Here is a 12,523-nt window from a genome sequence, read left to right on the forward strand (position 1 = left end):
AGAAGGGTTCTAAGTATTTGCGGGTTTTAGCAATTCGCGGTGGGATGTGGTATGCATCCCCCCAAAATATGGGGGGTTTACTGTAGTATTTGGATGATAGCACATACCGTTCAATATCTAAAATACTTGTTAATTATTTTCATTTTATTTTCCAGTCTGCTTTTACTGGAAAATAAAATCAAAATAACGAATATTTTAGATATTGTACAGTATGCTTTATCATCCAAAAATACTTTACAGTAAAATAATTTCAAATATATCTTACATTACCCTTAAAAAGAGAGAGAGAGAGAGAGAGAGAGAGAGAGAGAGAGAGAGAGAGAGAGAGAGAGAGAGAGAGAGAGAGAGAATCGTAAACCTGTTATGTTCATTCTGTGACCCAGCCTGGAATGAGCTTGACAGATGCAGCAGTACAGTGTAAGTACATGTACTGTAAATAATTTTCTATTATAAAAATCTGTATTTAGTCACGAACGCAATACGAAAAATACAGTAATTAGTGAATAAACAGTATTGCTCTATGAGAAAAAGCAAATTAGTGTTAATTTTAATTGTTTTTCCCAATGTAAAAGGAAAATGGGACAACTTCAATACTATCAGAGAAAACAGCTATGCTTATGTAAACACAGCAAAATATCTAAAAAATCTTTAATACAAATTAAATAAATCTGTCTTACAGAATGTTTGACAACTAATTAACCCTTAAACGCCTATTGGACGTATCATACATCGACTAAAATTGTCTGTTGGGTGCCGAGTGGACGTACCGTACGTCGACTACAAAAAATTTCAACCTTCCGTCAACTTTGACTTGACCAAAATAGTCGAAAAACTCAATTGTAAGCTAAAACTCTTACATTCTAGTAATATTCAATCATGTACCTTCATTTTGCAACCAATTGGAAGTCTCTAGCACAATATTTCGATTTATGGTGAATTTTTGAAAAAAACTTTTTTCTTACGCCCACGCGGTAACTCAGCCAAAAATTTCATAAATTCTTTCGTCATTTTGTCGTAATTTTTGCACTGTTCTATATTAGCCGTTACATAAAGTTTTATATATGAAAATGTGCGCAATTTCATGTACAATACAGCAAAACACAACTCATGGTTGTAGCTTTTATCAGTTTGGAAATATTTCCATATAAATCACAATAACTGCCAAAATTTCAACCTTCGGTCAACTTTGACTCAACGAAATGGTAAAAACGCAATTTTAACCTAAAACTCTTGCGATCTAGTAATATTCAATCATTTACCTTCATTTTGCAACCAATTGGAAGTCTCTAGCACAATATTTCGATTTATGGTGAATTTTTGAAAAACTTTTTCCTTACGTCCGCGCCAGAAATTCTTTAAATCACGTTGTAGTAATGTTTGCACTGTTTTATATTAGTCGTTACATAAAGTTTTATATTTGGAAATGTGCGCAATTTCATGTAGAATACAACAGAAAATAACTCATGGTTGTAGCTTTTATCAGTTTTGAAATATTTTCATATAAATCACGATAACTGCCAAAATTTCAACCTTGGTGAACTTTAACTCGACGAAATGGTCAAAAAAACGCAATTATAAGCTAAAACTCTTACATTCTAGTAATATTCAATCATGTACCTTCATTTTGCAACAAACTGGAAGTCTCTAGCACAATATTTCGATTTATGGTGAATTTCTGAAAAAAATTTTTTCCTTACGTGCGCCGGTAACTCGGCCGAACATCTCAGAAATTCTTTCGTCATGTTGTCGTAATGTTTGCATCGTTTACATTAGTCGTTACATAAACTTATATGAAAATGTGTGCAATTTCATGTAGAATACAACAGAAAATAGCTCATGGTTGTAGCTTTTATCAGTTTTGAAATATTTTCACATAAATCACGATAACTGCCAAAATTTCAACCTTTGGTCAACTTTAACTCGACCGAAATGGTAAAAAAACGCAATTGTAAGCTAAAACTCTTACATTCTAGTAATATTAATATTCAATCATTTAACTTCATTTTGCAATAAATTGGAAGTCTCTAGCACAATATTTCGATTTATGGTGAATTTTAAAAAAAACATTTTCCTTACGTCTGCGCTGTAACTCTGCGAACATCTCAGAAATTCTTTCGTCTCGTTGTCGTAATATTTGCACAGATTTAAATTAGTCGTTACATAAAGTTTTATATATGAAAATGTGCGCACTTTCATGTACAATACAACAAAAATAACTCATGGTTGTAGCTTTATCAGTTTTGAAATATTTCCATATAAATCACGATAAATAGAAAAAATTCGACTTTCGGTCAACTTTAACTTTTAACCAAAATGGTCGAAAACTGCAATTGTAAGCTAAAACACTTGCAGTCTAGTAATATTCAATCAATTAGCTTCATTTTTCAACAAACGGGAAGTCTCTAGCACAATATTTCGATTTATGGTGAATTTTTGAAAAACATTTTTTTACGTCCGCTGGCGTTTAATTCATGCATCATTTTGTGATAATATTTTCTCTGTGTTGCTTTGATCGTTTTAAAATTTGTTATATACCAAAATCATCGCAATTTAGTGTACAATACAACCAAAAAAATTAACTCATTAGCTTTAACCATTTTGCTTACAGCGATTTGTATACAATTATATACAAGTTTTTTTTTTTGCTGTCATATATTCCAATATTTATACTGTATATGATAATGATAGGTTTTTTTCATTTCGTGATCGACCAACCACATATGTACATGTATTCTGTACCTACGTATATTATCCATCATATATCCTAAGTATGACTAGCCTACATATACATTTTATATTATCCAAAAATGTGCATGTATAGTACCTATTTTTGCGTTTAGCATATGAAATCTTAATGCTTGAACTCCTTGATTAATACTTACTTTTATTACTGTATTTAACAAGGCATTCAAACCATCTGTCTGGTCTGTTTACATTTTCTTATCCGCCATTTTTTTGAAAAAATTTACTTTTGTTTATTTATAGGTTTTAATTAAATACATACCGTATTTTGGCGTATAAACACTTTTTAACAACAAAAAATGGCTAAAAAATCCCCTGCGTCCTATGTACATAATGTAGGCTCAAAATTTAAAATTTTAGAAATTATACATGAAACGTCACGTAGATGTTGTAGCCTAGCGTAAAATTCGGTGTTATCCTAATAACCTATTAAAAAACAAAGTTTATTATAATTATTTATCATTATCACTTACCATGCAATTACTACTGCTAGTATTATAATCAATATCTACGTTGTTAGTAAATATTTTCATTAAAATGTTAATATCATTATTATATTAGCGGATATTAACATTTATAGATATAAAAATCGTTGCTGGCAGTGTTTTAGTGATTATCTCGAGAGCTTTACGGATAACAAGGCTTGTTCAGTTGGTAGTTGGCTAATTCCTGCTAAGATTCTCTTAGGGTGTTTTGGGATGATCAATTGGTGGTTGACAATTTTTATTCTCTTTTAGGCATAATAACAAGGTTTTAGTTGATGATAATTGAAGGCTAGCATTCTTTTAAGAATAATAAAATGGCTTTGTTCAGTTGCTTAAAATCGAGAGTTACATAGGAAACATTTTTTATTTATTGAATTTTACCCCTTGATTGCATACTTTTATAATATATAATGGATATATATAACATATATTACCGTGAGGGTAACATGTTCATTAATGTTTTTGTTGATTCATTACTGAAACAATGTTTACAAATGAATGTGTTCCGATCTATTGGTAAAAAGTGGAGCTTTCAGCAGCACTGTAAACATTCGATCATAGTAAATGGCTGATTGTATAATATATTTTGATAAATATAAATATGGTAAATAACTTTTTATTAATGTTTTTGTTCTGTTGGTAAGAAACAATATGCATATGATACCTAATACTACAGTTTTTACTTACCAAATTCATATGAGCATAGGCTAGAAACCTTATTTATTTTTTCCTCAATGTCCTGCTGAAATTGGGGTTATCCTATGCAGACAACGTATTATAAGCCATCAAGTCTTGTAATTTGTTATTACATTTGATTTATTTGCAAAAATAGAAAAAAAATACATTACAAATAACAGAAATCTTTTACCATTTTCGAACGACACAAACACACAATGCTGATGTGAGCATCTTCGGATATACTGCCTCGGTATTTGAAAAAGTATCATATATCCTGTATTTTAGCAAAATATAAAATTAAATATTATTATATATTATTATATTGTACAGTACGTAAAGTCGGTCAGTCCTGTTGAACACTGTTGAAAGCATGGGTGAGTTTTGGAGATAATGATATTTTTTCATTTCTGATGGTTGCATACTAAACTTCAGGCAATGAGAAAAAAAAATGAGCCAAAAATGAACTTAATCTTAAAAACAGTGATTGATTTTTGAAAAAATTTTTTCTTCACGCTAATCTCACAATGCAGGCCCACATGAGAGCATTTTCACCTTCGTTAAAGGGTTAAGTTACCCCTTATGCTCAAATCTACAGGGTAACAAAATCAGAAATCAAATGCTCTTATACAGAAAAATTTGTCAATCAAAGATTTTATAGATATTTTCCTGGTGTTTTAAACAATATTATTTTAAATTAGTAAATCATTTTGTAAGTGTTTTAGGGGTCAATATAATGAACAAACATACACACTAACAAAGATGACTTAGGGTGTTTTGGGATGATGGATTTGGGTTTTTTTACAAATTGATATTAAATTGTTTTAAATGATACAACCAGCATATTTGTGTTTGAACTATTAAAATTGGCAGTGAACTATTAAAATAAAATTACTAAACATTTTGGTTTAAGGAGTGACCACCCAGTTGTGAGCACTTTTTAAATTTTGACAACTGCAGAGGTTCTCAACCTCGTGAAAAAAGTGGAGGCCATAATTTACCATTTAACATAATTTTTTCCATAATTATATACAGTACTTTGCCTGACAATGAGAGGTCATGATACAGTCCATAATTAGTCCAGTACTGTACACAGACTTACTAAGAAATCAAGCGGTTATCATATAATATTTTCAACCAGTCAAGTCTTGTCTTGAATAGACCTCTTGACTGATTAAAAACAGTAAAAATAACAGAACACCTAATGCTTTTAGCCCTCTCTGATGTATCCTTTCAAGTACTCTATTTGTTTACATATATCCTGTGTTTATAAAAAATAAAAAACATGGTAATAATTACAGTTTTCAAAGTATCTGTTAACAAATGTTCCATTTGAGTTTTTGAAATAAGATTTTATCTTGAATATTTCAGATAATCAAATTACCCAAACAAAGACATCACAGGATTCATTTGTATCATTTGTTTCTTCACAAGAATCCCCAATGCAGCAGCACTGAGGGCCATATGCACCCATCAAAAAAAAGTCATATTATGCTGAAATCTACCTCTTTCAAAAACTTAATCCCAACAGCAACAATCAAAACCCACACAACTCCTGGTGAATTCAAACAAGATTGGTAATACCATAACTTTCAGAAATTTCCATAAATAATCTAATGAAAGATATAACAAAGAACTAATACTCTATGCATTTTTTTTTTTACAAATGTCAGAGCATGTAAATCAACAACCAGCATTTGAATTCCCATAATTTGGCAAAATATTCAATAAAATTTCAAATCTCATTAAGGATGACCAGAGAGTTTTACAAAAATAAAGCAAGACCTAAATAAGCTCAATCAAGGCCATATGTGATACTTTTTTAATGTAGAAAAATGTTTGCCTGATTACATAGAATCAATCACAACTCTGCAAGCTGTTCAGTCCCATTTTCAAATAAAAATGAAATACATCCAACAAAGTTTGTCACTGACCTGTCCTATTTTTCAGCTGAAAAAGATGACGGTTTTGCAGTTTCTCCAAGAAAAGATGTTAGCAAAGAGCACCACTATTTGAATATTTCTGATAATCAAATTACCCATCACGCTCAGCATCTCTGGATGCATCATCACTGGGTTTCTGAGCAGAAGATGCAGCAGCACTGAGGGCCATATGCACCCACTCAAGTAAATATCTCAAGCTACCTCTTTGTAAACTTAATCCCAACAGGCTCTGCACTCTGCTAGACAGAGGAGTAAAAATAAGAAATAAACTCTGTGAAGATATAAGATATAATTCTTCATGAATTAAAAACAAACTAAATAATAGATACCCTGTTATTAATTTTCCAAGTTTACCAGCTAATTAGGCAAGATAAGCAAGACCTAAATAAGTCAATATACTGATAACTTTTTTACTATATAAAATGAAGAGCTATTACATAAGGGCTGATGGAACTGTACTTACAAATAAAAATGAAATACTACCAACAAAGTTTGTCACTGACCTGTCGCATCAGCTGGAGATGACGGTTTTGCAGTTTCTCCAAGAAAAGATGTGAGCTGAGAGAGAGATGCCAATCCAACACGAGGTAATTTTGACTCAACTGCAAGAGACAGTGGTGGTAATGCTTGAACCACCGACACAGCTGTCCCAAAACTGCATTATTATTGAGTTTTAGATCAAAAACCTTCAAATTATGATTATTCTCTGTACTTTGAAGATATACCTCTTCATTTATTAAAAAACAACAGTATAGCACTTTGCCCTCTTTTTCCAAGTACAGGCTAATAGGCAAGATAAGCAAATATAAAAAGATACTGATAACATTTTTACTATATAAATCATGAAGAGCACTCAACAGGGGCTGATGGAAGAGGTAAGCAAATTAACTTGAATATTCAAGTACCTGTATTTTGTTCAAAATGAAAAAACAATGGATAAAAATCAGAGCTACCTTCAGAATAAACTCAGAATCTGTCTGTTTCTGACAAGAGATCTGAAGGTTTTTTGTTCTCTCTTTCCGAGAACTCTTGATGGGGAGCCAGACGAGATACCTCTGTGCCCATATGGTCCACTCCCAGATACTGTACATGTTAACTAAGACATCCTCAAAACGTGACTTATGGAGAAGATTGGTCCACATGGGAATCTCAGAAGAATTAGCAGATTAAAATACCATTTGCTATGGGGCCAATGAGGAGTTACCAGGGTTATCCAAAACCTGGACAGACAAAACGGGGTTTGAACCCGAAGGGAAATGAAAACCCTATTTTTAGTCTGGGAGCCGCGAGAGCCTCATGCAGTTACGTCTGCCTTAGGCAGCACCCTGGCTAAATCCACTAACAAAGAACTTATAGCACAGGGTTGGCACGTATTCATTCCGGTTAACGGAAGCTTGTCACTATTGTGATAGGATATCAGGTCTCGGGATCTGCACTTTGACCCCTATCCACCGCATTGATGAATCAATTCATGGCTAAACATCTCCACTGGTTACACCTTTCCATTTGCGCTTCCGTAGCTAGTTCGAATGAATCGGGTCAAAACGTGACTACGCATCTACTCGCGCATGCGCATGTTGCCAACCCAATGTAGGAATAGCCCGCCTCCCTAAAAGGTTATACTCCCTGCAAATGAAGGGGTGGGCATAACCCAATATACTTAATGCTAACTGGGAGGGTCTGAGGCTCTCGGCTCCCAGACTAAAAATAGGGTTTTCATTTCCCTTCGGGTTCAAAACCCGTTTTTTAGTCAAAGGGAGCCGCAAGAGCCTCATGCAGGTGTACCAGAGAACATTTTAAAGAGGCTTTTGTATATTTATAAAGCCGTCAAACATCATTTGACAGAGAGGATGGACTTTTAGCCACTATCCCTAACCAAAAAAGCTTTTTCGCTTCCCTTGGGTTCAAACCGAAATCTAAAATCCTTTCCCTTTACAGCTGTAACAGCCCACCCTTTAAGCTGTCTCCGAAGAGACTGTGTATTGGTGAAGAGCAAAAGAAATAGACTATAATAGGAAAAAATAACCTACCAGTTTTTAAAACACTCACTCACTTTAAAGGAAGAGTTCCTCTTGCCAGCCAATTCACCTTCCAGGCGTCCTTATCTCTTGCCTACGAGTTTGCCGAGGGATATGCACGCAGTCTGGACACCTCGTATTTGTTTTAACATAGTGTTTGACAAACACTCCATGCCCAGACCACCCCGTGTACTTGGATACGTCCTCCATACTAAAGTTACCGAAAAAGGCAAGTGAGGCTGCGTACTTACGGAGGTCATGTGACTTTGGGTCTGATCCTGGGCATAGATCTACAATCAACTTACAAATACTGGTTCTGAGGCTTTCTAGGCAAAGTGGGGTGCTTTCGTTTGGTACCAAAAAGAGGGGCCCTTGCGTGATATGGTTGGTGCGAACAAGGTACTTTTTCACTGTGGCCACAGGACACAGCTTCGGATTAGAGGGCAAAGAAGGGATAACTATGGGTTTCCGTCTATGAAACGGATTCTCATTTTTAGCTCAAAATTCTCCGAATGAAAAGGTTACTTTATTCTTTCCGAAAGAACAAAACTGATCTCCTCTTTTTAGCGCATGGATCTCTGCTGATCTGGCTCCCATCGCCAGGCCCACTAAAAACAACGTTTTTTCTAACAAAATTTTCATATTATTGTCTGAACGTCTGTTCAGAGCAGCTAGGACTGTATCTAGATCCCATGATAATTCACATGGTTCTTCCCTCGGCCTGCGGAGAGCCATTGATTTCATCATCATTTCAAACACTTCTGAATGCACCTCTACTCCGAATCCGCACCTTAAAGGAACCGCAAGGGCCGCCTTGTGATTTTTAATAGTGGAGGAGCCAACTTTTTACGTCAAATAAAAACACAAAGAACTCCCCACGAAGTTATTATCGATGGTAGTTGGTTTACGGTCCCTAACAAATGAGACAAATTTGTTCCACACTGATTGATACTGTTTGGCAGATTTCCCCTTAATATTAGTAATTAAGAATTCCCTGACTTCAGGTGACCATTCCATGAAGCACAGGGATCTGAGAAAGTCCACACGTGAAGGCTTTTCGTCAGAAAGGAGGAGGCGTAGACAGTTATCCCTTGAACCTGCTGGGAAAGAATAGGAAGATGTAGTGGCTTGTGATGAAAAGTCAGCTTCTGTAGGGTTGGAAACCAAGGGCTGTTTGGCCACATTGGAGCAATCACTACTCCCCTCCCCTTGAACTCCTTGAGGAGTTGTACTACTTTCATTAATAAATTCGTTGGGGGAAACAGATAAATGTTCCCCAGCAGGTTCCAGTCCAGCGAAAGCGCGTCTCTGGCCACTGCTCGAAGGTCGTGATAGGGGGTGACAAAATTCGGTAATTTGTGATTGTCACGTGTTGCGAACAGATCTACCTGAAGATATGGGTGATCTTGGAGGATCCCACTGAATGACCCGCTGTCCAATTCCCACTCCCCTTCCTGGGCTTTGTATCTGGAGAGGGAGTCCGCTAGGACATTGAGCTCCCGCAAGGTGGGATGCTGACAGAGTCCATTTCTTCACCTGAGCTAATCTCATGATCCCCAGCACTATATGATTCAATGGCTTTGACCTTGATCCCCACGCTTCAAGCATTGTACCACCGGCTTGTTGTCTATGAACAACTGAATGTGAGATCCCTCTTGGGTTTCAGTCCCTTGAGTGACAGGAGCACTGCCATCATTTCTTTGACATTGATATGGCAAGATTTGAGGGCTCCCGACCACTTCCCGGACACTTTGTTTTGATCTGAGTGTCCTCCCCATCCGTCCTTCGCCAAAGCATCCGTATGAATGGTCACTGAGACTGGTTTCGGGACTAGCCGGACAGAAGATTTCAGGGCCTGATTCGATGCCCACGGTTTGAGCATTGTCTTGCACCTCCTTTTCATCGGGACCTTGTGGTCTCTGAATGACTTGTTCGCCTTTAAAATGAGAATCTGGTTCAAATCCTTCAAAGTCGTTTTCAAGACTGGATCTACTATTGATGCAAATAGGAGTTTGCCCTGCAGCACTTCTAGGTTCCTTCTGGAAAAACTCTTGGCTTTTCTGAACCTCTTTACCTGATCTACTACTGACCTCCTGGAGGTCTCTGGTAGGGCTAGCTTTCTGCTTTCTAGACACCATTGTAGGCCTAGCCATCTGAACTTCTTTTCTGGCTTCAGCCGTGACTTTTCCCAGTTGATTAGGAACCCGAAGTCCTGCAAGGTCTGAACCACTATTCGGGATGCTTCTAGACACTCTTCTATCGATTCCGCCCAGATCAGCCAATCGTCCAGATACGCCATGACATTCACCCCCTGTAGTCTTAGTTGTTATAAGATCACTTTGGTCAATTTCGTGAACACTCTGGGGCTACATTGAGGCCGAATGGCATCACTTTGAATCTGTACGACTGGCGACCTAGACGGAATCCTAGATACTGGCGAAAATGAGGTTGGATTGGAATGTGCCAATATGCGTCTTTCAAGTCGATAGAAGAGCTGTAGCTGTCCTTTGGTAAGGTATGTCTTATCTGATCTATCGTCAGCATTTTGAATTTGGGACAGTTTATTGCTTTGTTGAGGACAGAGAGGTCCAGAATGACTCTCCTTTCCTGAGAGTCCCTCTTTGGAACACTGAAAAGCCTCCCCTGGAACCTGATAAAGTGGCATTTCTCTATTGTGTCCTTTATTAGCATTTTGTTCACAAATAGGATCAACTCTTTTGTGCTGCGCTGACGAAAGTATTTGTTGCGGAAGGGGCCCTTCCAATCCCAGCGCAGACCTTTTGATACCACTTGATAGGCCCAAGGGGACACTTTCCAGGCTTCCTGGAACCTCTTCAGTCTGCCCCCAACCTGAAATGTCTCATTGGTTGAATTGACCTCTACCACCACCTCGTCTTCCTGTTACCTTTCTTCCCTCGAAAGGATCCGCCTCTTCCACGACCGCCTCGAGCCTCCTGGAACTGCCTTAATTGGGATTGTTGAGATGGCAGTGCACTGCTGCCCTTCAAGGATGGCTGAGCGTGCGGCATAGGGAATTGTTTCTGGGAAGAGGGACCTTGTCCTGGGTCTCGCACAAGAAGAGCTGGTGCTTAAAAAGCCTTCTTATATTGTTGCTGCTTCCTGCGTTTTACCCCCTTGGGTCTGCTTCGGGTCATATCCTAGTAACTCCTCAAATTTGATACCTCGGTGGGTAGCAATATTATTCAGCTTGGTTACTAGGTCCCTAGGGAAGAGGTCATTACACATAGGGGAGGCGAAGAGGAACTCCTTTACTGGCATAGACTTCTGGTCAGCAAATTTTAGGGCTTGACGTCTAAGTTTTAATTTGGACGCCGCCCAAGCCTCCAGAAGGTGAATGAAGATTGGGCCCATGTTCCGAATTTGTAACCTTGGGAGCACTGAATCTCTTTGCTGGTCACAGCGGTATGCCTGAGATTCCATTAATGTCAAGGTTGTAATGCAGGACATTAATAGTTTCCTCGCTTCGAACTCCTGAACACACAGGGTGTCGGCAAGGTAAGGAGTGTCCGCAAAAAAGCATGAACGGGCATGGTTTGCTAGAAATTTGCCTTTCTTCATCACCTCTGTGAAGCCTGCTAATGGTTTTGTTAGATCGTCCATGGGATCTGGCAGAACTGTTCCAAAGTCCTGGAGTTCCTTTAAAGAGAACTTCGTCCCATGGGCGGCTGACTCTACCCAGTTCTTTTCCCAAGATTTGAACAGTTTATTGGTGATAGACAGGAACTTCTCACCAACTGGTACTTTCCAGGCAGGAAGGTTCCTAGCAAGAACCTGGGTGCCCAGAGCACTACCTCCCAGGTCCTGGCAGATGTTAGAAAGGAAGCCCTTCGCCTGATCCTGGGTAAAAATCATGGTTTCCTCTGGTACCATAGCCAGAGTCTTAGGTGTTTGGCATCGAAAGCGAAACTTACTACCTTTGAAGTGGACAAAAGGTTTTGCAAACTCTAACCTAGCTAGAGGGGTGCATACATCACTATCATAGAAGATGCCATCCACCGCTCTAGCTAGCCGTGATGCCACCACCCAGGGATTAAACTGCTCTGGCTCGTCCTCCACCACTCTCAAATCTGGGAAATCATCTATATTAATGGGTGGATCTGACACTTGTGATTGCTCCGGAGTCTGTCCCTGAGCCCCTGTATCCAAAGATTTTGCAAGTTGTAGTTCTATCAACTTGTCCAGCTTTGATTCCATTGCAGACATCCTAGCTTCTTGTGCCGCAAACTTTCTCTTAGTAGAAGCAGTTGTGCGGACTGAAACATTATCCTCATCGACATCCATAGGAGTCGATTTACTAGGGATGCTGCCAGGAATCGGTTGATCTATTGGGGGTTGAGGCTTAGCATCAGATAGATCCCCCTCATCATCCAGATTTTCAGATTCTCCCAAATCGATTTCATCCCCTGGTATGAAGGGGGGCACCACAGTGGATGCATTAGGCTCCACCACGACATCATCAGGTGAGTTCTCATAACCCCTGATCGACTGAATTCTGGCCGTGGGGAAGAGAAAATCTCTTACACCTTTGTCTGGCAAATAGCCAAGAGGACCTTTTGGGCCGATTTTGGAAAAGCCTCTTACCCATGATCTTAAATGTTGTATATTAATATTTGCCATAGAGCCACAAACAGTGTGATCG

At 38.0% G+C, this 12,523-nt stretch overlaps 1 protein-coding gene across 1 annotated transcript in view; it reads right to left on the minus strand.

Annotated features, from left to right (window-relative positions):
* LOC136831091 (probable E3 ubiquitin-protein ligase HERC1) overlaps positions 1–12,523 on the minus strand; it is an 801,341-nt gene that overhangs the window by 675,671 nt on the left and 113,147 nt on the right. The window contains exons 7-9 of the mRNA XM_067091041.1: positions 6,349–6,500; positions 5,941–6,139; positions 5,473–5,515 (exon numbers count right to left, since the gene is read on the minus strand). Of these exons, the coding sequence (XP_066947142.1) occupies positions 5,473–5,515; positions 5,941–6,139; positions 6,349–6,500 (394 nt within the window). The remainder of the gene's footprint in view (positions 1–5,472; positions 5,516–5,940; positions 6,140–6,348; positions 6,501–12,523) is intronic.

This window comes from Macrobrachium rosenbergii, chromosome 48 (genome assembly GCF_040412425.1).
Source record: "Macrobrachium rosenbergii isolate ZJJX-2024 chromosome 48, ASM4041242v1, whole genome shotgun sequence".
Classification (NCBI taxonomy): Eukaryota; Metazoa; Arthropoda; class Malacostraca; order Decapoda; family Palaemonidae; genus Macrobrachium; species Macrobrachium rosenbergii.